The sequence below is a fragment of the Hypomesus nipponensis genome, chromosome 18 (assembly GCF_054491055.1).
Source record: "Hypomesus nipponensis isolate SF chromosome 18, ASM5449105v1, whole genome shotgun sequence".
NCBI lineage: Eukaryota > Metazoa > Chordata > Actinopteri > Osmeriformes > Osmeridae > Hypomesus > Hypomesus nipponensis.
In genome coordinates, this window is record NC_140378.1 from 6635924 (window position 1) to 6661152 (window position 25229).

The window sequence follows — 25229 nt, forward strand, 5'->3', positions numbered from 1 at the left end:
AGCGTGAAAAGGAGAGGGATAGAGAGAAAGAGAGAGAGTGAGAGATAGAGAGAGGGGCTGGAGTATAGAGAGAAGGAAAATATAGAGAGAGAGGGAGGGAGGGGGGTAGTGTGTGTTTATGGAGAGCATAGCCAGCAGCACAGATTGACAGGAAATGGTGTCTTTTTTTGCCTGCCGGGCTGTACCACTTCAACCAGCCTGACAGGGGGAGACGGATGAGTTAGGTAGAGAGACAAGAGAGGCCGGAGCCAATCTATCATGGCTCAGTCTCCCATTGTGTACAGCTGTTTGCTTTAGCCCACCGCTTGTCTTATTTATCTGATGCTCAACAGTGAGGTCCAGTGACAGATTTTGTATTAATTAGGTATTGATATATTATTGATTTTTCTGTGATTAATGATCACTAGAGGGTGGTCTGGAAGGGACTGGTGGGGCCAGAAATGAATTTTGAGACTGACTGGAATGAGGGTTTGAGAAAGATTCAAAGGTGTCCTGGGAGTCAGGGGATTTGACCTGACAGGTGTTTGATGTCTTCACATCAGTGGCACCTTTACACATTGAAATAGGAGTAACCGTTTTTCCCCTCAATTGCGAGAGCAGGGGGTGAGGCTATGTGTTCTGAGGAGCTGTTATCAGTTTGGATGTGCGTGCGGACTGGCCAAGGCAGAGTTCAATAGTAATCGGTGTTGAAGCGCTTCTAGAGAATGCCCTCCACCACTGCTCTATCCTGTGTTCTCTGGAACACACGGACAAAAGGGAGGGATTGGCCCTGGCATCTGGTTTCTGGGTTGAGCCACAGTACAATGTTCCCTCTATCTCTATCTCTCTCTCTCTCTCTCTCTCTCTCTATATATATATATATATATATATATATTTATATATATATATATATATATATATATATATATATATATATATATATATATATATCTCTGACTGTCTGTCTGTCTGTCTGTCCGTCCGTCCCTCCCTCCCTCCCTCCCTCCCTCCCTCCCTCCCTCCCTCCCTCCCTCCCTCCCTCCCTCCCTCCCTCCCTCCCTCCCTCCCTCCCTCCCTCCCTCCCTCCCTCCCTCCCTCCCTCCCTCCCTCCCTCCCTCCCTCCCTCCCTCCCTCCCTCCCTCCCTCCCTCCCTGCCTGCCTGCCTGCCTGCCTGCCTGCTCAGGCAGCGACCGGACTTTAATATGGTTATGATTAGAAACGGGGCTGAAAGAGGGGAGGAGCGCCGGCTCATGTTTACTGCATGGGAAGAGGGGGAGGTGCAATGGAAGGACAGACAGAGCGAGAGAAAGAGCGAGAGAATTAGAAAAATGAGAGCGAATGAGAGGGTACGAGCAGTAAAGGCAGAGAAGGAGAGGGGGACAGAGAGAGTATGACAGAGGGAGAAAGAGAGGGAGAGAGAGAGGGAATGAGGGAGCAGATATGAATAGGGGCGGCGGTAGAGAGGGGAGGGGTTGTGTTTGTTTGCGTTCGGGGCTGAAATATGAAACACAAAAGGAACGAGGGGACAAAAAGAAGAGAAAAAAAAAACAGAGGAGGAGGAGTAGAATAAAGAATAAAGTTTACCCCCCCTTCTCTCCCTCTGTGTCTCTAACCAGATCACCCCCCACCCTTCCCCTCCTCCCTTCTCCCTCCTGCTCTAGGTCCCTACCTCGCTATTGCTCTCTCTCCCTTCTCCACTCTCCGCCCCCCTCCCCTCACCACACCCCCCCTCTGAGTGGCGGGACCCAGGCAGTTGGTTTGCTCCGCCGTGTCTGGGGCTGAGGCAGGGCTGTGGTAGCCTGTTATTTAGGTCTGTTACAGCAGCCAGCCAGCCAGCCAGCAGCAGCTCGCCCAAGGGCAGTGGGGGAGAGTGGAGCCAAGCTCAACACAGCCCTACGCAGCACAGCACAGCTCAGCTCAGCTCAGCGCCTGCATTCCTGCTAAGGGGAGAGAGAGAGGCGGGGGGAAAGGAAACCAGAGTATCGTCAGGAAAGGACAGCAAGGAGAGAGAGTGAGAGACAAGGAAGGGAGAGGAAGGCAGAAGGCGGCAGTCAGAGAGAGAGAGAGAGAGAGAGAGAAATAGAGAGAGAGAGAATGAGACAGAGCTGAGGTGTTTGGACTAAAGGTGCTACTGACGCTGTGGCTGTTGTTGTTTGTGTTTTCGAGTGACGTGAGGTAGTCCCAGGAGCAGGAGGGAAGTCCACAGCAGCAGTCACAGTAGGTGGCCAGTAGTACGAGTTTCTTCACCGGAGGTTGGTCGGTTGGGGGGGGGGGGGCGACATGTTTGACTGTATGGAAGCTCTGGGGATGGGCCCCCGCCAGCTCTATGATGTCACCAGCCGGGGAGCGTGCATGTTGCGGAAAGCGAGCCCCTTCTTTGCCGGCCTGGACCCTTTTGCCTGGACGGGCAGCGCCAGTGTTCAATGTGAGTAGAGGGCATCCTGTTTGTTTTGAGTTGTTTCTCTGTCTCTCTCTGTCTCTCTGTCTCTCTGTCTCTCTCTCTCTCTCTCTCTCTCTCTCTCTCTCTCTCTCTGTATCTCTGTATCTCTCTCTCTCTCTCTCTCTCTCTCTCTCTCTGTCTCTGTCTCTCTCCCTCACTCTCTCTCTCTCTCTGTCTCTCTGTCTGTCTCTCTCTGTCTCTCTCTCTGTCTCTCTCTCTGTCTCTCTTTCTCTCTCTCTCTCTCTCTCTCTCTCTCTCTCTCTCTCTCTCTCTCTCTCTCTCTCTCTCTCTCTCTCTCTCTCTCTCTCTCGCGCTGTCCGTCACGCTCCCTTCACTCTGCTGGCCTGCCACCAGCGGAGCGGGGTGGCGCTGCCCACATAGTGAGCAGGGCTTCTTGTTTACACCCCCCCTCAGGGCAGCTCTGCTGGGAGAGTGTGTGTGTGTGTGTGTGTGGTGGGGGGTTGGATGTGGGTTATGCTCGAGACTGGACTTGGGACAGGAAGGGACTGGGACAGCCTGGGCCCCCTTTCCCCCTTCCCCTCTCCCTACCCTCTATTACCCTTGCTACCCCCACACTCCTCCCTTCTCCCTCTCACCCCCTAGAGCCCTTTTGGATCTCTTGTGCTGCTCATTCACCCAGCTAAACTGGTCAGCCATGATATGATACACTGTGCAGTCATAGCACTGCTCTGCTGTGTCCAGCTTCTCTTTTGGGGGGGTGAGTGAGAAAGTGAGTGAGTGAGGAAGTGAGGAACTGTGTGAGTGAGTGAGGAAGTGAGTGAACGAGTGAGTGAGATCAGAAGCTACCTTAATGAGTCAAGAAAGAAAGAGTTAAGAGTTAATGAGTTAAGAAAGAAAGAAAGAAAGAAAGAAAGAGAGAGAGAGAGAGAGAGAGAGGGAGAGAGAGAGAGAGAGAGAGAGAGAGAGAGAGAGAGAGAGAGAGAGAGAGAGAGAGAGAGAGAGAGAGAGAGAGAGAGAGAGAGAGAGAGAGAGAGAGAGAGAGAGAGAGAGAGAGAGAGAGAGAGAGAGAGAGAGATGAAGCTGACATCTACTAGAAATGAGTCACTTCCATTGATTGCATTTTTTTGTACTAGTTCTGTAACCATTAAGACTTTTGTCATTATTAATGTTTCCTATGCTTTTTGGGGGGGCAACAAAAACAGATGATAAATAGCTTGTCTGATTTCCAAAAGCATTCATGGTTGTTTGTTACTACTGGGGTTTGTTTATGTTTTCAGGGCTAAGTGTATGATGATCTCTCTCTCTCTCTTTCCTTCTCTCTTTATCTTTCTCTCTCTCTTGAGCTAAATAGCCATGAATTAATAAGCAGATGAATAATTTAGAGGATAAATTGATGAATAAATTAGTGACATAGAATGTTGGAGGCTCCAGGAAAAGCCAATGGGGTCTTGCCAAGCTTTTCTCCTGCTCCACTCTCTTTCTCCATGTCAGCCTCTCATTCTTCCTCCCTCCCTCCCAGTTTCCGTCCCAGACTTCAGACACAGGGCTCTAGCTCTAACAACAGGCTTGTCTCGGGGCACACAAAACTGGGGTCCATTTCCATAGGCTTCCAGGGGGCCTGTGTGTGTGTGTGTGTGTGTGTGTGTGAAACAGTGTATGGGTTGAGGAGCCCAACAAAGTTGCAAACACTGCAGAACTGCTGCGGAAAAAACAACATGATGCTGATTCTCGGTGTTCTCTGTTTTTTCCAAGTGAGGAGTTTTGAGGGCATGCGTTGTTTTGAACATTTTATTTGTTCAACCTTCTGCTTTTTTGTTCCCTTTGACTTCTCTCTCTCTCTCTCTCTCTCTCTCTCTCTCTCTCTCTCTCTCTCTCTCTCTCTCTCTCTCTCTCTCTCTCTCTCTCTCTCTCTCTCTCTCTCTCTCTCTCTCTCTCTCTCTCTCTCGGGAGGGAGGGGGAGTCATCTGTCATCATTAATCGTGAAGACACCAGCGTTTCAGTGGCTGTCATGCACACTGGGTTAGCTATAATGAAGACAGATGTCCTGTCAAGACAGGCCCGGACTAGGCCTGGGAGAAAGAGGGTGTGTGTGTGTGTGTGTGTGTGTTGGGAGGGGGGGGGGGGTTCAGCCAGCCGGTCTGCTCTGCTTAACTGGGGAACCCTGATGATAACAAGATGAGATTTGTTTATTTAATCAATCAGGCCTCACCGCCTCAAGCGTTCCTTCACCGACCCACATACACACACACACACACATTTAAAAAAGTAGCTGATCAGGTTTGTCTAAGTATTTTTTGTTCTCTTAGTTCTCCGTTCCAGGAAATCAAAGCAACACCCAAAAAAACATCAACCTCTCCCAGTCTGAGTGGAGCTAGCAAGGTTTTGGCCTGAGGGAAAGGAGTGGGGAACAGGCTAATTGCTGGAGCGGTGTACTGTTTCAACCCTCGGTGCCCAACAACCTTTGTAAACAAGGCGTCCCTATCCCATCCCTATCCCAGAAGAGGAGCCGTAATGGCTCTCTTGACTGAACCAGTTGCCCCTTCATTGTCCTCTTCGATGAGGCAGATGAATTGATGTTCGAGTCTGATATCTCATTAGCACCGGCCAGCTGCAGAGCACAGGGCTCCAGCTCGCACTCTGCTCAGCCCCACTCACTCAACACAACAGGCTCTCTCTCACATTACAAAGAAGACTTTTGACTTCTTTTTAACAGTCAGCTGGTCAAAGTGTGACACCATTCGGTCATTATTGCACTGAGAATATGTGTCTTCTTCAGAGCTAAAGAAACCTGTGACCTGAAGGAAGGGCTGGTATCAGTTTGACAGAGCGCGCTGGGAGAAACAGGAACAACACTATGTTGTCCTGAGTGGCCTCTGTGACCTTGTGTTCAACAATTCCGATGCAAAACATCACGTTAGAACAAGTTTGCCGAATGGCAATGTTTAAATCTGTTCCATGCTACTCTATCTGTATATCTCGACAGTTTACGCTTCCTCCTTGTCCTATGCGTTTTAACTATCGCCTGTCTGCCATCGAGGGGACGTTTCAGCTCATGGTCAGTTATCCTGCTGTTCATCTCTCCAGTTTGAAACGTCCGGTTCCTCATGTTGGAGGCTAACATGAGGGCTGTTGGCTGCCTGGCCAGTGTCACAGCCCTGTCAGGTCTGGTGAAAAGAAAAGGACCTTTCAGTGGGCTTTCTATTGTGTGATGGTCTTAAGTGCCGTATGGCATGTCGCTAGTGCCACGTCTGGGTAATGGATAATGGATACTGATGTGGCTCCACGTCAATAACAACTACATTTGTCAACATCCCTGGAAACCCTCTCAAGGAAGATGGCTGCCCAACCCCTGTAGTGTCAGCGCTCCTTCTCTAAGAGAATCAACCGAGCTGCAAACATCGCTCATTTGGACGTTTTGCGATCCGTCTGCCTTTTCTGTATTGTTTTCTTGATATTTCCCTCTCCACACTAAGGATATCTGGCATGGCAGAGGCAGTGATAGATAAGTACAGTAATCCATCAACATGTGTGCAATCACCCCACCCCACACACACGCACCCCTACACACATAGCTCTTTGTTTCCCACTAATGTGCTGTTCAAATGTGAATTGAGGACCTAATTGAAATGGGGCCGTATCTGGGCGGCAGAGGAGTCAGGGCTTCCTGTGACCACTGGCCGGTCCTTCTCAGATCATTTCTAACCCTAATGGAAGTCTGCAGTTATTTCATTATAATTACAAAAGATTCAATTAAAAGATTAGAATGCCCTGGGGAGCAGGACTGTGAATAGATAGTGGGGCTGGTTAGAGGTGTGTGGGTCTGTGTGTGTGCGAGTGTGTGTGTACACGTATAAGCTCACATACAGTACATACGTTTGAGTCTGGGTGTGTGTGTGTGCACTCACGTGTGTGTGTGTGTGTGTGTGTGTGTGTGTGTGAGAGAGAGAGAGAGGGGACTGTAGCGAGGCTGCAGCTGGAATGTCGGCTGCTCGGTGCTCCTACACCTACATAAACCCTGTTGATCCTATCAACATCATGTCAAATGAATGTGTAGGAGTGAAACGCTTAGGCTGTCATTTGATTCAAGGGCACTGCAACGTAATTGATATAAGCAAGGGGGGGGGGACCCTTCATTTGTCTTTGGGATTGGGCTAACAGTTGTGGTATAGATCTCTGTGCTAGTCCCAGGAATTGGACACACCATTCATAGTAGCTAAGTACTGGCTAAGAATAAACACATCAGATGTTGCCAGTGACTTTGTGTGTGTTCATGAGCCCCGTCCATGTGAGGCTGTTTCACTTGGGGTGTAAATGAGGACGTGGAAATCTAGCTTTGTGTGCGTGTGTGTGTAAGGAACTGGCAGGGAGGGTGGTATGAATGCATGTTTGTGCATACTGCATGACTGTGTGTGCATGTGTGTGTGTGTACAGAATGTGTGTGAGTGTGCGTCTTCCCATATCCTTGGCACCTAGACTGCTGTGTCAGGCCCACAGACAGAACAGGACAATATGCCAGTCTAGATTCCGCAGTTCTGCGCTGGAATTCTCCTCCGTGCTCCAACAGCAGTTTATAGCCCTGCTGGCAGCGTCACAACCCTGTAAATATAAACACCCATCCGCCAGTCACCACGACCAGGATAGACCCAACACATCTTTGAGGAACCACTACAGGCTCTAATTACAAAAAATCATCTATACCATAGGTTAAGGTCTAATTTGATGCGATGAGTAACACTAAATGGAAACTTTAAATCTTATTTTAATCTATTCATCATTTGGTTTCACCTAGAGGAAATCCTTCCTTGGCTTCAGAGTGGGTTTGACTTACAGAAAGTCACAGACCTTTCCTCGCCCTGATTACTCATGCAGAAGTGTAGCAAACATTTTGCACTTACAAAGGCTTAGTCGCTGCCCACCCACCCTGTCACCGCTGGCATTGTAGCGGTTTACTGAGAACTGAAACTCTCTGCCAGAAACTCTCTTTCCTGATGCGTGGGCACTGGCCAGCGTGTGTGTGGTGTGAGTGTGTATGCGTACATGCACGTGCGTGTGTAGTGTTTTCTCGTGTGCATACACGTGTGTGTGTGTGTTTTGTGTGTGTGTGTATGTCAGGCTCAAACCATGTGTGAGCTCAGTGTGAAGGGAGAGGTTTTGTTACCAGCATGTTATTGACTGACGGCTTGGCTCCAGAGTTGCTAGGGCTCGCTGTTATGAGAAGCCCAGGAAGGGTAGACAGTGAAGCTGAGAGAGAGCGAGAGCGAGAGCGAGAGCAAGAGAGAGAGCGAGAGCGAGCGAGAGAGAGAGAGAGAGAGAGAGAGAGAGAGAGAGAGAGAGAGACTGTGTGAATGGGTTTTGTTTACGTAGCAGACACTGCGCTTGGAAGGGAGTGGGGCGTGGTGTGTGTATTCTGCCCATTATCTCACCAGACTGGTGGAGAACGATGGGTGTAGGCATGGAGAGGGGGCATGGGTGATGGTGAGGGTGGCGCTGGAGCTGGTTGAGGTGTGAGTTGGGCTGGTGAGGCTGGTGGAGGAAATGAGGTGGGGCTCAGGATGAATGACGGTAGAGTTCCACAGGTGCCAGTGGCCTGCGCATTGTGCCTGTGCATGACTCCAGTTCTCATGCAGCAGTTCTTTGCATCGCTCTGTGTGTTTCTTGGTATTTAATATGTCGTATGCAAAGGTGCGCCTTCATTCATGATGGTAAAAGTACCCATGTGAATATGTGAGTTTCGAGGGCATTTGTGGATTTTCCAGCCGTAAGACCAGTATTCTCACTCAATCAAATAACCTGGCCCAACCCAACTGCTCTTAAATTGTAGAACGTTGTAGTTACATTGGTAACAGCCAAAATATTATCAGCTACCATACTAAACACTCACAGCCAATCAGCAGACAGCTAGCCAACCATCCAACCAACAGGCAGACAACCGTTGGGCAGCTAGCCAGCCAACGATAGCTAGCCAACAAGCCAGGAGGTTACTGGAGTTATGGCTGCCTCCATATTCATGCTCCATTTAGAAAATCTGTGTTGGTCCAAAATACAATGCTATTATGGTAACTGGTTAATGAGGCAGCCAGCTGTCTCTCAAGGTCACTTACAGGTGACAAATACATAGAGAAGAAAACCTAAAGACTCAACTGAGTAGAGCTGTTGGTATAGAGAAGCTCTGTATGACTTTAGTTTCTGATGCCCCAACCACCCCACCAAAAACTGAACATTAGGCAACCTGTGACAGTTGGTTGCCAAGCAAAAGTGAAAAATATGACCTGACACACATGCAATACACACACACACACCATTTCTCTTTTCTGGTGCTTAGAACACTTTCTCAACATTCAACTTTCTCATGCCAACTCATGTGTGTTTGTGTCTGACTGTGCCAGGCCAGCCTTTGCAGGGGAAAGTCAAATTTCCCCTTTTAATAAAAAAACCCCAGATACCACAAATCACACTGACAACAGGAAGCTCCAGTCTTTCTGGCTCCTCTCTGTCTCCTGCTGTTCCTGTCGAAGACCGGAGAAACAGAGAGTCAAAAAGAGAGAGAAAGTCAGAGAGAGAGAGAGAGACAGAGACAGAGACAGAGAGAGAGAGAGAGAGAGAGAGAGAGAGAGAGAGAGAGAGAGAGAGAGAGAGAGAAAGAGAGAAAGAGAGAAAGAGAGACATAGACAGAGACAGAGAGAGAGAGAGAGAGAGAGAGAGAGACAGAGAGAGAGAAAGAGAGAGAGAGAGAGAGAGAGAGAGAGAGAGAGAGAGAGAGAGAGAGAGAGAGAGAGAGAGAGAGAGAGAGAGAGAGAGAGAGAGAGAGAGAGAGAGAGAGAGAGAGAGAGAGAGAGAGAGAGAGAGAGAGAGAGAGAGAGAGAGAGAGAGAGAGATAGAAAGACAGTGCTAGAAAAAGGATCAGAGACGCAACTGCGATGGAGAGGAGAGACCGAGAGAGCGACAGGGCAGACAACAGAGACACTCGGGTAAAGAGAGCGGGGCCAAGAGGAAGAAGACAGGAAATGACATGGGTTCATAAAAGACAACAACGAGAGAAAGACAAAGAGCAAGCAGGCCTGATAGCAGAAGGAAATGTTGAGCTTTTGGGAAGCCTGTCACAGAGACAGGAGGAAGTCCGTACAGCAGTTTGTGTAGGTGTGTGTGTTGGCGTGCATCCACCCTTCCTACGCATGTGCGCATTATTGTGTACATTTCCAGTACTGCACCAGTGAAGGCTTCACACATCGGCCCCAGAGGTAGTCGTGGTTCTTTCCCTCCGCTCCCGCTGCGCTGGAGTGTGTGGTTGTCTGCTCCCTCGTCCGCTCTCTCACTTCCCCCCCACTCGCTCCGAGAGCCCCCCCCCCCCTCCTCCCCACCGCCACGTCTTCCACACGGCCCAGGCTGGCCACTTCTACTTTTGAGGTTTCTATTGTTGTGGAAAGGAAGCAATAGTGGTAGAATGAGGCGTATGAGCCGTGCCAGGGAGGGACAGGTGAGAACTGGGCCCACAGATGGTGACAGGAAGTCTGGGTTAGTACAGGCAACGACCCCTGAGATGAAAGCCGTGGTGGTTCTCTGAATGACCCCCTCATTTGAGTGTGCGTGTGCGTGACTGTCTGTATGTCTATCATCCTGCATGTTGGTGTCTGTGTGTGTGCATGTGGGGGTCTTCTTGCAGTACGTGTCTGTCTGGCAGAAATGATCAATCCCTTAGATCCACGCTGGGTTGCCAGGTTCTGGGGTGAGTTTCCAGTCAGTGGAGCTGCTCAATCAGCCACTGGTGCACAGATGAAGAGTCTGCTGGAGCTCACAATGGGGGTTTCCTGCAGAGCTACATTTGGGGCAGAAGCAAGTCTGTCGGCCTGTCCCAGTTCTTCCAACAGATATTCAACATGAACACAACCGTTTTACATTTTGGCAGGACACATTATATTAGAAAATGTTCTTAGATACTGTAAAGCTCGTCATGCAGGGCTTTCTGTAATCTTTGATCCCCTAGCTTACGTTTACGGACTCCTTTTTCTGGAAGTGGACTTGGTGGTTGGAGGAGACTAGGAGTTTACTCTGTGCTTAAATGCTGCGTCTTAAGGCAGGATGGTGAGCGACAGGAAGAGAGGGAGGGGGTGCAGTCCTCTGCTGCCAAATGTGGGCTTGGCCCACTGCATCGAGGGAAATATCAAAAGGGTCCTTTATGAGGTGCAGTAAAGAAGAAAGGCTGTATACCGCTGAGGAGGCCTGGAAGCTCCCAGCATAGTTCCACTTTTAAATATGGACCCTGAGGAAACAACTAGCCCCACCTGCGTCTGCCTTCCTGGTCTGGTCTGGTCTAGTTTGACCTGGTCTGGCCTGGCCTGGTCTGTTCTGGTCTGGCCTGGTCTTACTAACTTGACACGTCAGTTCATTCAAGGGGAAGAGACAGTCCAGACCGGCCGCCCCACACTAGTCTACCTCTCTTTTACCCGTCTTCCTCATTCTCTCTGTCTTTTTCTCCAACTATGCGTGTACATAATGTGTCTGCGTATGTGTTCGTGACTTTGTGCTGGTTTTGACAGAAGGGTGTAAATTCCTATGTGTGTGTGTGGCTGTGGCTGTGTGTGTGTGTGTGTGGGGGGGGGGGGGGGGGGGGGGGACTCCCAGCCCCTGTACAGTTTGGTGTGTGTTCTGACTGCTGTAGGTGCTGAGCCTATCTCCTGGCCTCCAGCCCAGTTTTTTATCACAGTCCTTCTTTTCAATAGGCCTCTGAGCTGGGCTTCTTTACAGGCTGGTGGGTGAGAGAAGAGAGAGTGTGTCTGTGTGTGTTACAGGCAGGTAATGAGCTCTCTGACAGCTGTTGAAAGAAGCTGCTACTGCTCAGCACCTTTAATGAAACAACCTCCCTCTACACACACACACACACACACCGGTTGCAATCCCGTATTTCGTGGGTGTGTATGTGAGCGTGCACGTGTGTGAGTAACTCACACGATAAGAGACTTGATACTCTCCCACAAGTAGAAAGTGACTCCATCCATGTGCAGCGGAGCCTGAAGAACAGTGTGCTGAGAACGGTTGTTCTTACATGTGGGGGCAAGAGATTAAAGATGGCAGCTGGGGGAGGAGGGGGAGGGGGCAGACTGGGTGAGGCTCAACTACACAGCGGAAAAATCGAAATTGCGCTGACGGAAAGCGGAAGGAAGCCGCTCATTACCTTGGACATGATGGTGGAAGTGAAAGAGAGGGATGGCAGGAAGAGGTGGGCAGAGAGAGAGAGAGAGAGAGAGAGAGAGAGAGAGAGAGAGAGAGAGACAGAGACACAGACACAGACACAGAGAGAGAGAGAGAGAGAGAGACACAGAGAGAGACAGAGACACAGAGAGAGACAGAGACACAGAGAGAGACAGAGAGAGACAGAGACACAGAGAGAGACACAGAGAGAGAGACAGAGAGAGACACAGAGAGAGACACAGAGAGAGAGACAGAAAGAGATTACAACCAGCCCTTTTCGACAAGGGAGCGGCCCTCTTTCTCCCTCTGCCTGCACACCTCGTCCTCTGCTGGTGTCATGGTAGACTGGTACCCCTGTCCCTGCGTGCCACAGCCTGTGCCACGGTGCCACGTGCCAGGGATGGCCGACGACACCTCGCCTGCCACGCCAGCTTGTCTCTCAGTCCCACTGTTCAACGCAGCCCTCTCAATCTGCCAGCCTTCTGCCACTCTGTCTGCCAGCCCTGATGGGCACCCGTCTGTAGTACACACACATACACACACAGCACTTACACAGAGAGTACTCAGGTACAGACACAGGCACACAAATGCCTACACCAAACCACAAAGCATTGACACCAGAATTCTGTATTCAGTAACAGAAATACGCACACTGTATACTACACACAGGGAGCCTACACAAACGTTGCCGAGCACTGTATGTGCTTGGATGACACACCCTGACACACAGTGGAAGAAAGAGAGAGAGCAAAAGAGAGAAAGAGCAGGAGGAGGACAGATAGAGGTACATGGAGAAAGAAACATAGAAAAGAGAGACAGGGTGAGAGAGGGTGACTGATTTTAAGTGAGAGGGAGAAAGAGAGGCAGGGGGGGAGGGAGGGAGGGAGGGAGGGAGGGAGGGAGGGAGGGAGGGAGGGAGGGAGGGAGGGAGGGAGGGAGGGAGGGAGGGAGGGAGGGAGGGAGGGAGGGAGGGAGGGAGGGAGGGAGGGAGGGAGGGAGGGAGGGAGGGAGGGAGGGAGGGAGAGAACAACATTTGCAAATCAAATGGAGTCTGCAGAGATTGGGCAGAGCCACTGGCTGGACCGGCGCCCACACTGAACTGAGGGACTACAGTTCTATTAGTATATACACACACACACACACACACACACACGTACACACAAACACACACAGGCACACAGGCACACACACAAACACACACAAGCACACACTTTACTCACTCACATGCCAAGACTAGACTGTGGAACAGTGTCCCAGTGAAGATGCAATCACACCCACAGTCACGTAGACAAAATCTGCAGGCTCTATTGAGAAAGAATGTTTGTTGTTCTGCCAGTGTGTCATATGCTGCCTGGTTTGAACGTGTGTTGCAACACAAAACACATGAGGCACACAGTCATGTAATCACTTGCATGTGTTCGGAACACCGCACATTGCCTCAGAATATCTTTTTCTCACCCTCTCATCTTCTCTATTTGTTCTTTTCTGAGCCTATTCTGACTATTCTGTCGAACCCCAAAGGAAACCAATTGGCCTCGTTGAGTTGACCTAGAATTAAATGTAATTGACCCAGTTGAATTGACCTTCAGCTAAATATCTATTTCTGTCTGGTGCACTTACATTTCACATCCAATGGGGTTGAGGACAGGATGTTTCACTCTGGAAACAGAACGGTGGTAAGGTGGGCTGTATGTGTGTGAAGAGTGTTCAGGCTAACTGTGTGTGTGTGTGTGTGTGTGTATGTGTGTGTGTGTGTGTGTGTGTGTTAGGAGTAAGTCCAACCCAGTGCAGCTGGAACACACAGAGTCCAGAGACCAGAGAGAGAAGGAATTAGCGGTAAACTGATACTTAGCAGGAAATGAACAGTGGCCGCTGATAAAGTCCAACGCCTACCTCCCTGCTCCTCTCTCTACTCACTGGTAGGTGCACCCCCTGCACCTACCCCCTCCACCCACCTCCTCCACCCACCCCCTCCACCCACCCCCTCCACCCACCCCCTCCACCCACCCCCTCCACCCACGCACCCTCCCTGTCCGTCACCCCCTCGCAGCTCTCTGCCGGGGGATTGTCATGCAAATCGAGGCCCAGGCCCCCAAAGGAGCTGATAAGGTGGGCCTCTCATTTTCACAGGCCTTTGTTTTCTAAACAGAGATGAGCCCAGCTCAGGAGACAGGGAGATGGGTTCCTGTGGAGGGCTGACTGAATAGCTTAGAAGGGGGGTGGGGGCTGTATAAGGCAGGCTCTGTTAGGCAGGGACCTGGTTCAGGTCATTGAAAGATCCTGATGGATCTCCCCGACCTTGCTGTTTGTTTCTCTCTCTCTCTCTACCCCCCCCCCCCCCCTGCCCCCCCCAACCCCCAATTGTTTAAACAGTGTCACTCAGCGCTCCGTTAGTTGACGCCGGCCCCACACGCAGGTCCTGTTCTGCCGGCATGTCAACGCCTGGGTCCGAGCCTCACTCCGCTGCTAGCGCTGCACAAACACAGAGGTTTGGTGCTCGCTCGCCCGCCCAGCACCTTCCCCTGACCCCTCTGTTTGGGACACCCAGGGATCTGGGCTGGGAGGACAACTGCTGTTGAAACATTCAACCATTTTAGACCGGAGTCTCTGAGAACGGCCTGATTTTCCCAACCTTGGGGAATTAAACGAATGTAAAAATAATTGGCTTGTGGCGATGTCGGATGGGGGGCATCTATGTTTTTAATAATATGTCAATATGAAAAAATGGAAGCAGATGTCACAGTGGGAAGCTAGTGGCTTATGCCAGACATTGGACTGGTATTCTCATTAGACCCTCATAGTGATTGTGCATAGATGGCCATGGTCATCTTGGACATGAACAAGGCTAGCCCTAAGGGGACCAACTATGACCTCCCCCCTCCCCTCCCCTCCCTTCCCCTCCCCCCACCCCCACTCCCCTGTCCCCTTTTTCTGTTTTTGATCAAATTCCTCATTTTACGTCTCCTCATTCTCTCTTCTTTTTGAAGTTTTTCCCCCTACTCTTGTAAAAGTAGGCAAGCTGGTGGATTGAATGTGTGTATGTGTGTCTGCTTTTCAGCCTAGGGGTGTGAGAGAGGGAGGGGGGGTAGGTTAAGTTTAGGGCTAGTTCTGGGCTTTCCATTGAAGGTGCTAGAGGGAGGAAGGGATGAAAAGGGGGTAGTTAAAGTTCGAATTTTAGAGCCTCCCTGTTTCTAGAATTTTTTTTTTATGATTGGGGGAGCTTTTTTACGGGTTTGGGGTGTGTGTGTGGGGGGGGAGCGGGGTACTGGGGGTGGGGGGGTACAGCTGGTGGTGTGAATAGCAGGCCAAGGTGACTGAGTCCCCCATAAAGTCCCTGCCTGGCAGGCTGAGGAGGGGCTCCCAGCCCCAGCCATGGAAGAGCCTTTTACAGGCCGGTGGCCTTACGAGCCTGGGCCTCTATTAAAGCCTTGGCAGGGGCTGCGCTGAGGAATTTAGGGCCAGGAAACAAGAGAAAAATAGGGGTTTGTGTGTCACAGCCTGTGGGGGTGGGGAGGGTGTTAGGCTAGCTTTGAGAATTTGGATTTGGGGGGGTGGGGGAGGGGGTCAAGGGATGGCCGAGGGGGTAAAAGTTTATAGAAGTGTTGCTGGGGAGATGGGGAGAGAAAGAGGGGATGTGTGTGTTGGGGGTAACAGTCAACATGTGTGGTTGAGAGTGTGCTGCCTAGCATGTGTGGGTAGAGTTTGTGTGTGTGAATATGGGGGTCCCAACTCCTTTTTCTAATGTGTATTCATGTGCGACTACTCTTATTACAGTCGATAATCCTTACGTCCATATGTGCTGAGTTTCAGACTTATGAAGGTTCTTCATAGAAACGCATGTGACAAAGCTCCTCCTCTCTCATGTTCAATGCAACGCAGTTAATGTAGGTGGCACAGTGGGAGGTAGGAGGTATGAGGTAGGTCTGGCTCAAGGTAGGACTGGTGCCAGGCCTGGAAAACCAATTAATCGACAAGCTAGCCAGCCAGCCAGCCTGCCTGCCAGCTTACCAGCCAGTCAGACAGAAAGTCGGCCAGCCAGCCAGCCAGCAAACTAACTGAGTAAGTGGGTGTGGTGAAGGCAGAAGAACAATGTGGTCTGTGGTGTTGCAGTGTCATCGCAGCGAGACGCCAGTCACATTTCCTCACTGTCTGTCTGCCTGTCAGAGAGAGAAATGAAGCAGAGCAGGCTATGTCTCATCTCATCCCTGCTCACTCAGCTACCTGGTCATATCACAGCATCTTTCTATCAATCACTCTTATCTCCATGAGAAACTTTTTTTTCCCTCCTGCTGCTATCTGTCTCCCCCTTCCATCTCTCTCTCTCTCTCTCTCTCTCTCTCTCTCTCTCTCTCTCTCTCTCTCTCTCTCTCTCTCTCTCTCTCTCTCTCTCTCTCTCTCTCTCTCTCTCTCACACACACACACACACACACACACACACGCACACACACGTGTGCTGCCCCCTGAGGGTGAAGGATGACGTGGTGGAGGCCAGGAGTCTGCCAGTCATGTGAACAACATTCTCAGTCTGTCTCTCTGTCTACTCAGTGAGTGATTGATTGTTATCAATCCTCCATCTGCTAAGTGTCTTTTGCATCAGGCATGTGACAAAGCTATTTTGTTCTGACAGTTCACTTTCTTCGACAGTTGATCATATCTTCCTGGCAAAACCTATCACTTGTCCTTTGGTATTTACAGTTCCTTTTCATGCTCAACTACCCAAAACCTTGGTACAGAATCTTACCTAGCATTGCCCTCGTCCAAAACAAGGCATATAAGGTCGTCGGTTAACCCGGTATCCTTTGTCTCTCTCTTTCTCTCCCTCCAGCGGTGGAGACCCAGAGCACCAGCTCGGAGGAGATGGTCCCCAGCTCTCCCTCTCCTCCTCCCCCACCGCGCGTCTACAAGCCCTGCTTTGTGTGCCAGGACAAGTCTTCTGGCTACCACTACGGGGTCAGCTCCTGCGAGGGCTGCAAGGTGAGGCCGGACGGCGGGAGGGTCTGTGGTTAGTAGGTCCACTACGCAGACACGGGTCACTGTACATCCCAAAGATGCAGAGAATAACATTGATTTATAAGGTTTTGGATGTCGTGTTCTATCAGCTGTGTTGTAAAGACATGACTCTACTACAGAGAAGACCTTGCAGGCTGCATGTAACTCATCTAGTTTCCCAGTTGGCAAAGTAGGTCAGACTGCGATGTTGGGTAACGGGATAGAAAGACGAGAGCACTCGACAACGGAACACTGAGACAAGAATGAGACAGAACAAGATCTTGCAGGGTGAACGGCAGCAGCTTCAATATTCCACAAAATACGTCAGAACAGTGCACACCCAGGGAGAACACTGTCACACATTTCAACGTGAAAAACAAAAGAAAACCCAGCAAGATAAAAAAGTACCAAAGATAAAAACATGTTACTGCGCGTTCCTGGTAAAGTGCTGCTCCTCTAGGTCTGACCCAAGCTTCTGTATTTTCTCTCCCTCCCTTCTCCTCTCCTCTCCTCTCCTCTCCTCTCCTCTCGTCTCGTCTCCTCTCCTCCTCCTGTGGCCTCAGGGCTTCTTCCGGCGCAGTATCCAGAAGAACATGGTGTACACCTGCCACCGGGATAAGAACTGCCAGATCAACAAGGTGACTCGTAACCGCTGCCAGTACTGCAGGCTGCAGAAGTGCTTCGAGGTCGGCATGTCCAAGGAAGGTGAGTGCCACAGGGAAAAAGCTGAGCTGGGCTAGGGGCAGTGAGGGCTACGGGCCTCCCATCTAGGAAGTACCATACACACATACACAGGCACATACACAGGCACAAACACAAAGGTGCGCCTATTTTTAGATGTCAGTGTAGCCTGCACAGAGGCGTGAGGGCAGACACGTGGAGAAACGGGGGCACACACACAGACACACACACACATGCTCACACACACACACACGCTCACACACACACACACGCTCACACACACACGCTCAAACACACGCTCACACACACACAAGCGCTCAGTTATTACCAGGTGTTACTTACCTGTACTCAGCAAAGTGAGATTTACAGTATTTCGCTTTATAGCACAGCAAAGTGCAAAGACACAGATATTACTGACTTTGGGATTAATCACACAATGACAGTTTACACTGTTATAAATATAGACCATGTTGTGTTCTATTGAAGGCGTCTGGCACAGGTGGGTGTGATACAGACAGGGTTGTCTTTGGGGCCTGTGTGAGGGTACTGGTGGTGATGTCTGGCAGTGACGCCAGGCCTGACAGAGAAGGGTGGTGATCTGGACACACTAGGCATTGTACCAATCATATGACTAATCACGTTGCGAAATGACGCAAAAAAAATCATCTTCCTGTTTCATGCCTCATTTGTCTCTTGATCCACACCGAGACACACACACCCACCCACCCACACAGACACACACACACACAAACACATACACACGTACACACTCAGAGGCATGCACACACTCAACCCTCAGGTCCCACAGCTCAGCACACTACCTTTCATTCATTCTGTCCCTGGCAGCGAAGGACAGGAAGAGGAGAATGAGTTGGCACCAACAGCTATGACTGTGGTGACAGGAGTGAGAGAGCCTTGTGGTCACACAAGGCTCCACTTTCAGACCCTTCATGAAACGACTAGGCAATGATGCGCATTGACTTTGACTGCTTTGGATTATTTGTATGTGTGTGTTTGTGAGTGGCAGCCCTGCCCAGTCAGTGAGCAGCCCCAGGGGACTTGTATGTGGGTGTAATGTTTGTGTGGGATGTGTGTTAAGAAAGCGGGACCACATTGTGCCTCTGCTATAACTGGATATCCTGGGAGGAAGGAAAGAATGGGAGGAGGAGGGAGGGAGGGAGGAGGAGAAGGAGGGAGGGAATACCGGGCTGGGTGGACTGGACAGCTCAATAGAGAGGGGTGGGGGGGGGCTGGGGTGGAAGATAACTGAGATGGAACAAATCATCTCATCCTTTTGTTATTGCCCAAAATTGGTTCGATAACATATTGCGTAATATAGAACAGAGATAGAATCCAATGAAAATGAGTAGATTATATAGGCTTGTGATTCAACGGTGTACTGTACTTCAGACTCTCCAACCGATGCAGCCAGGTCCTTACGATAAACGGATACATCCACAGTCAGGGAGTATTGTCCCGAGAAGCCCTTCATTTACGGTGTTTGCCTTTCTCTTTCCCTCCATCGTCCTCGTCGTCTCCTCCTCGTCCCCTCTTCCTCTGGGTCCCCCCCAGCGGTGCGTAACGACAGGAACAAGAAGAAGAAGGACGTGAAGGAGGAGGTGGTGTTGCCCGAGAGCTACGAGCTCAGCGGAGAGCTGGAGGAGCTGGTGAACAAAGTGAGCAAAGCTCACCGGGAGACCTTCCCCTCTCTGGGCCAGCTCGGGAAATACACCACGGTGAGCAGGGGCTGGACACGCGTGCCAACGCTGCACGCGTACACACTCACACACTTGCTCACGCGCACAGATGCAAGCACACACCTCCTACGCAGGCGCACTTCCTGTGTGACGATGTCGTTTACCGAGGAATTCAGATGCTGCAGAAGGAAAACTACACCCTCTTTCTCAACAGACTGATGTCTCAATAAAGATAAATTGTAGTTGTGGTAGTTCCTATTAGGCTTCTACTCAAATTGTACCCTTTTACTGGCTTGAGCACACCCACACAAACACACACACACAGACACAAACACACAGACACAAACACACAGACACACACAGACAGACACACACACAAGCAGACACACACACATACGAGATCTTCCTCCCAAGCCCACACAGTTTCCCACCTTGTTGCTTTAACCTGTGTGTGTGTGTGTTATATCCTGCTCTGCAGAACTCCAGTTCTGACCACCGCGTGCAGCTGGACCTGGGGCTGTGGGACAAGTTCAGTGAGCTCTCCACCAAGTGCATCATCAAGATCGTGGAGTTCGCCAAGCGTCTGCCCGGCTTCACCACCCTCACCATCGCAGACCAGATCACCCTCCTCAAGTCAGCCTGCCTGGACATTCTGGTACGGCCCTCTCTCTGACCCTGGTCGATCTACACACAGATACCGCCTGCCTGTCTAACCCGCTAGGAGAAAGCTCAAGCAAAAGGAGACTGCCATTTGGAGAACAGTGGAATCTCATGTCAAGTCTCATTTACCACAGTGTTGTCACAGCCCTGGATAGAGAAAAACCGAGTCGAAATCATGATATAAACATGAGAAAATACTGACATCGAGTGGAGGAGTTATGCATCGCAGGAGTACTTTGGTTGTTTTCTAATCATCTCTTATTTCACCCTCTCTCTCTCACACACACACAGATGTTAAGAATCTGCACACGTTACACACCTGAGCAAGACACCATGACCTTCTCAGACGGGCTGACCCTGAACCGGACCCAGATGCACAACGCTGGCTTCGGCCCTCTCACAGACCTGGTGTTTGCCTTCGCCGGCCAGCTTCTTCCCCTGGAGATGGACGACACAGAGACAGGCCTCCTCAGCGCCATCTGCCTCATTTGTGGAGGTACTGCACTGTGCCTGTCCATATCCTGGACTCAAAGATTCAGTCTCAGATGTCTTGTGTCTAAATACAGTACTGTGCAAATGTCTTAGACACAAATACACATTTGACAAACAAAAATACTTTGAAATAATGAAATGAAAATACGAAACCAAAATGTTCTCAACATGTATTCGGCCGCACGGATACAGAAGATACAGAAATTATGCTTAAGACAATATTAATGTAAAAATACTTTTGCACACTAGTGTAAATCTTGGGTTGTGTGTGGCAGAGCCTAAATGGTCCTCCTACTCAAATACCAGGATCCTGGCCCAGCAGGGCAGCTCTCAGGAAGCAACATTAGAGCCTTAAGAGCCTTGCTGTAGGACCCAGGTGTGGAGTGGTCTCCATGGGGACCAGACTAACAGCAGCATCTCTCTCTCTCTGTGTGTCAGATCGTATGGACCTGACTAACAGCAGCATCTCTCTCTCTCTGTGTGTCAGATCGTATGGACCTGACTAACAGCAGCATCTCTCTCTCTGTGTGTCAGATCGTATGGACCTGACTAACAGCAGCATCTCTCTCTGTATCAGATCGTATGGACCTGACTAACAGCAGCATCTCTCTCTCTCTGTGTGTCAGATCGTATGGACCTGACTAACAGCAGCATCTCTCTCTCTCTGTGTGTCAGATCGTATGGACCTGACTAACAGCAGAATCTCTCTCTGTATCAGATCGTATGGACCTGACTAACAGCAGCATCTCTCTCTCTCTGTGTGTCAGATCGTATGGACCTGACTAACAGCAGCATCTCTCTCTGTGTGTCAGATCGTATGGACCTGGAGGAGCCCCAGCGTGTGGACAAGCTGCAGGAGCCTCTGCTGGAGGCTCTGAAGATCTACGCCCGGCGCAGACGCCCCAACAAGCCCCACATGTTCCCCCGCATGCTCATGAAGGTCACTGACCTCCGGGGCATCAGCACCAAGGGTCAGTACTGGAGCTGACGGTGGAGCGCAACACACACGCACACACACATGTACCAACATGCATACAACCCAGAAGATGAACACCGACGTTGTCATCCCGATCAATCACAACAAAAACACACACACACAGTTATTGTTTGGGACATACTGTAGGATTCGGCATGGCCGACTACCTGGCTGTGTGGGTTTCTAATCAGCTCCTGGATATGTGTGCGTCTCCAGGAGCCGAGCGAGCCATCACCCTGAAGATGGAGATCCCGGGGCCCATGCCCCCGCTGATCAGGGAGATGCTGGAGAACCCCGAGGCCTTCGAGGACCAGACCGAGAGCGGCGACAGCGGCGACAGCACGCCGCCCCCGCCCCCGCCGCCGTCCGCCACCGCCGCCGCCCCCCCAGCCCTGAAGACGGAGGCCGAGGACGAGGACGGCAGCTGGGCCACGGAGAACGGCAGCGAGCCGTCCCCGGAGGAGGAGGACGACGAGGAGGACGACGACCTGGGAGACGAGGAGCGGGACAGGGGCTGGGAGAGCGATGGGGAGGGGGAGGGCTGGGCGCCGCTGGAGGGGGGCAGCGATGGGGGTGCCAGGAAGGGTGTGGGGAGGGCGCAGTAAGTGCAGTGTGCATACAGAGGGGGCCCACGTACACACACACACACACACACACACAAATACAGTGCATCCGCTGTGCATATGTACCGTGTACATGCATGCTCTTATCTTACATACACACACATGCACACAGACACATACCCATCACTCTGATCTCTCTACTGCACATCAGTGTCTCCTCCACTAGGGGGAGTCTAGCAGAGCCTTACCTGTACAGACACTTCTAACTCGGGCCCTCTGGTCTATGACAAGTGACATACAGAGACACGATGACAGGAGAGATTATGATCAACTGTACGAACTCACCACAAAGAGAAAAGAGGGATGCTGCGTGACAAAAAGAACAGATTCTCTTTGAAAAACAACAAATGTCTCATTTTTTTTACTATCTTTGTATCTAACTACAAGACAAGGCTAAAACAGACACCAGAAATGGACAGTTGACTTTGACGGACACGAAAAGCACACTCCTCAAAAATGTTAACAATACAGGGCGAAACCAAACCGAATATGCTAATCAATTTTTTTGCTTATCGTTTCAGTTTTCTTCTGTTCTTTTTTTCCTTTCATATTTTTCAATGTATTAATTAAGTCCATACATATCTATATACCATTATATTTTTTGTCTTTTGTTTGTTATTCAGCTTTTATATATTATTTCTTTAGATGAGGATTTTGTTTGAAGAGCTTTCCTGAAGCGATATCCAGAGTGGGAGGAGACTAATCAGTACTGGCAGACTTCAAGTCTCCTGATTGGCCTTTCACTTGATGCATTGCATAGTGCTGTGCTCACCGATTGGTTACATTTATGGCATAGGTTAACATGGCCACTCTCTCAAGGTGATAAAGGCTGATAACAGCCAATGCTGTTCTTGCTATAATATTGTGAAAAATCTATTACCAGCTTTGTATTTTGGCTATGTTTTTTGGGCACTTTGGCTCTCCGTCAATGATAATCAACTCAGTAATGTTTTTTTCAGAGGTTAAATTCTTAAATCAGGGGACTGGCATTATTGTGAAAACTTTGTTCTAATCAAACTATGCTGTAAATTAGTAAGTCTGTGCCAAAGTTTGCAACTCAGTTTTGGAATAGGAGTTGACCTGCTGTTCAAGGGGCCCTTACAATCAGGAGCCCTCACAATCAGGTTTATGCTCCTGAATTACACACACACACAGACACACACACACACTCACGTGTCAACATTGCATTTGGGTGCCTGGACAGAGATTGGCCGTACAATATATGTAGCACTTTGTAGATCCTGTGTTCAAACAAGGCACGGCTAGCATGATGAGTGTTGAGTTCTTTGCCAACATCTTTACTTACCATTTTCAAAATAATTGCCCCTGCACTAACACACACACATACACACACACACACACACACACACATACACACACACACACACACACACACACACACATACATACACACATGCACCATCCCTATGGAGCACAAATTCACATTCTTCAATATGGCCATCAAACACACACAAACACACATACCCTTTTTTACAAAACCCAGACATATGCAAGTAAAGACCAGGAGTAGACAGTCATCCTGGGATTTGACTCAGGACTGCTCTGTAAGGACCAAATCCTAGCTTGCTGACCACAGGCCTGCCTAGAAACCGGCAATATGTATCTGAGTGTGGTTTGACTCGGTCCAGTAGCCCATCTCATTGTGTACATACAAGATGACAAGCCAGCCTTTCTCCACTCTGGCTGGCATCATCACTGGCACTACCCTGTCTGCCAGCTCAGAGGCACCCAAGCAGCAAACTGCCTTTTCATCCAATAGCCATTATAATCACGTCTTTTTAATGTGTGTATCTTTATTTCCATTTCACTTCGAAGAAGTGATGGGCGTTGTTTGTTGTGTTATAACTTCTCCGGCCCTGTTTCAATCCTCTCCTTCCCTCCCTTCTCTGAGCTGACTTTCAGCCGCAGGTGACAGACTGCGCTTCTCCACACAGCTGCCATTCATCCTCTCACGTCAGATTTCTTTGTCAAGGGAGGAAGACAGGAATGACGTGTACTCTGTAGATTTTTGAAACAGGGCCCAAGTACTTCTTTATTGCCAAAATTGTCTGGATGTGTGTCCAGCTGGAGGGAGCCAGCTGGCTGAGTAGTGGTGTGTACTGTCTCTATGAAGCAATATCAACAGTAGGAACAGGAGTTCAACCTTAGCAGTGAGAGGCCTGACCTCGAAACCTGTGGACAGGCCTCCAGATGCTTTGGTGTATGTCTGTGTGTGTGTGTGTGTGTGTGTGTGTGTGTGTGTTTGTGTGTGTGAGTGAATGTGATTCACCTCATTCAGTACTGTCGTCGGGTGAATGTCCCCTGTACAGTGCTGTCACTCTGCGCGGCGAGGAGTGACGACCTCATCAACGCCTCTCTGGCCTTCATAATGAGAACCATGATAACCATGATGATGACGGAGCGTTGACATGACGTGTTTTCTGTGTTCTTTTCTGTCGACATGGCCAAGGTATTGTCAAATCCTCTGTTCATGCCAACTCTGTCGTACAAAGAAAAAGCCATATAAACAGTAAAAGGCACAATAAATGTACTTTTTGAGATTAGCGGAGTACATGTCATCATTTGTTGTCTTTGTCCAAGTCATATGAAATAAAGTGAGTGGCAGTTCTACTGCAACCTCAAACAGTGAGCGCACCCTGTTAAAACATGGATGCTAGATCATCTGTCCTGTAGGTTCTCAACCAGTAAGACATATCTGTAGATCTTCTCCGGTCTCTTAAAAGAACAGTATCGCTCGATAACAATACTTTTTGTTTTAACGATACATGAATCATGGGCCAATGCTACTGGTGAGCCTCTTATCACCGGACTGGAGATCTCCTGCTCCGAGCGTTAGCCAGTAGATGGAGCTCTTGCTCCATGGCTCCTTAGATGTGGCTGCGACTGGGCTTGATGCTGCTGACAGCCCGGGCCAGGCTAGAATGGAGGCAGGTACTAATAGGTCATCATGGCTGGCAGATGGCCCAAGCAGAGATAAATCACCCTTCCTAGCTGAACAAGGACATCAGATAAAGCTCGGCTTTCTGCATTGTTTCAGAGAGCATGTCGCTGGGACACAGAAGGTGGAAAGATAGCCTAGCTAGCAGAAAAAGAAGACTCCAGTCACACCGGCGAGATCATTGGTGAACATCTAGTTCTGTTCGACGATGAAAAGGACAGAAGCAGTTTGGGAAGCATTCTATTGCGCACGTTTAGCCAGAACTGGATGAGTCAGTCACACATCACTGCTCTGGTGGTTTAAGGTTACGGATGGGGTTGAAATATTCCAGTGCAATGGGACACATATCTACAGAGCTGGATGCATCCAGTCCTCACCTTGTTCAACAGCAGGCCAAAACAGTGTCCTTGGCATACATACCCACCAGTAGTTTCATTAAACGGAGAGAGATAGAGGAGTGATAAAAAGAGATGGCGGCTCTATCAATTCTATGATTGTGATAATTAACTATCATTAAAAACAGATCAATAAAGCGGGGCGGGGGATTAAAATAAGGTCCATACATTACACAGTGTTTTACAAGGAG

At 49.8% G+C, this 25229-nt stretch overlaps 1 protein-coding gene across 2 annotated transcripts in view; it reads left to right on the forward strand.

Annotated features, from left to right (window-relative positions):
* The window catches only part of rarga (retinoic acid receptor gamma a), a 42643-nt gene extending 18395 nt beyond the window's left edge, over positions 1-24248 (forward strand). Inside the window, exons 1-8 of one of the 2 annotated variants that reach the window (XM_084679243.1) lie at positions 1668-2404; positions 16392-16540; positions 17119-17260; positions 18809-18972; positions 19412-19588; positions 19885-20089; positions 20898-21056; positions 21278-24248. In XM_084679243.1, the coding sequence (XP_084535369.1) occupies positions 2260-2404; positions 16392-16540; positions 17119-17260; positions 18809-18972; positions 19412-19588; positions 19885-20089; positions 20898-21056; positions 21278-21666 (1530 nt within the window). In that variant the 5' untranslated portion in view covers positions 1668-2259 and the 3' untranslated portion in view covers positions 21667-24248. Of the gene's footprint in view, positions 1-1667; positions 2405-16391; positions 16541-17118; positions 17261-18808; positions 18973-19411; positions 19589-19884; positions 20090-20897; positions 21057-21277 lie in introns of those variants that run through there. The other variant, XM_084679242.1, reaches the window with a different exon arrangement.
* Positions 24249-25229: the final 981 nt, after the last annotated feature.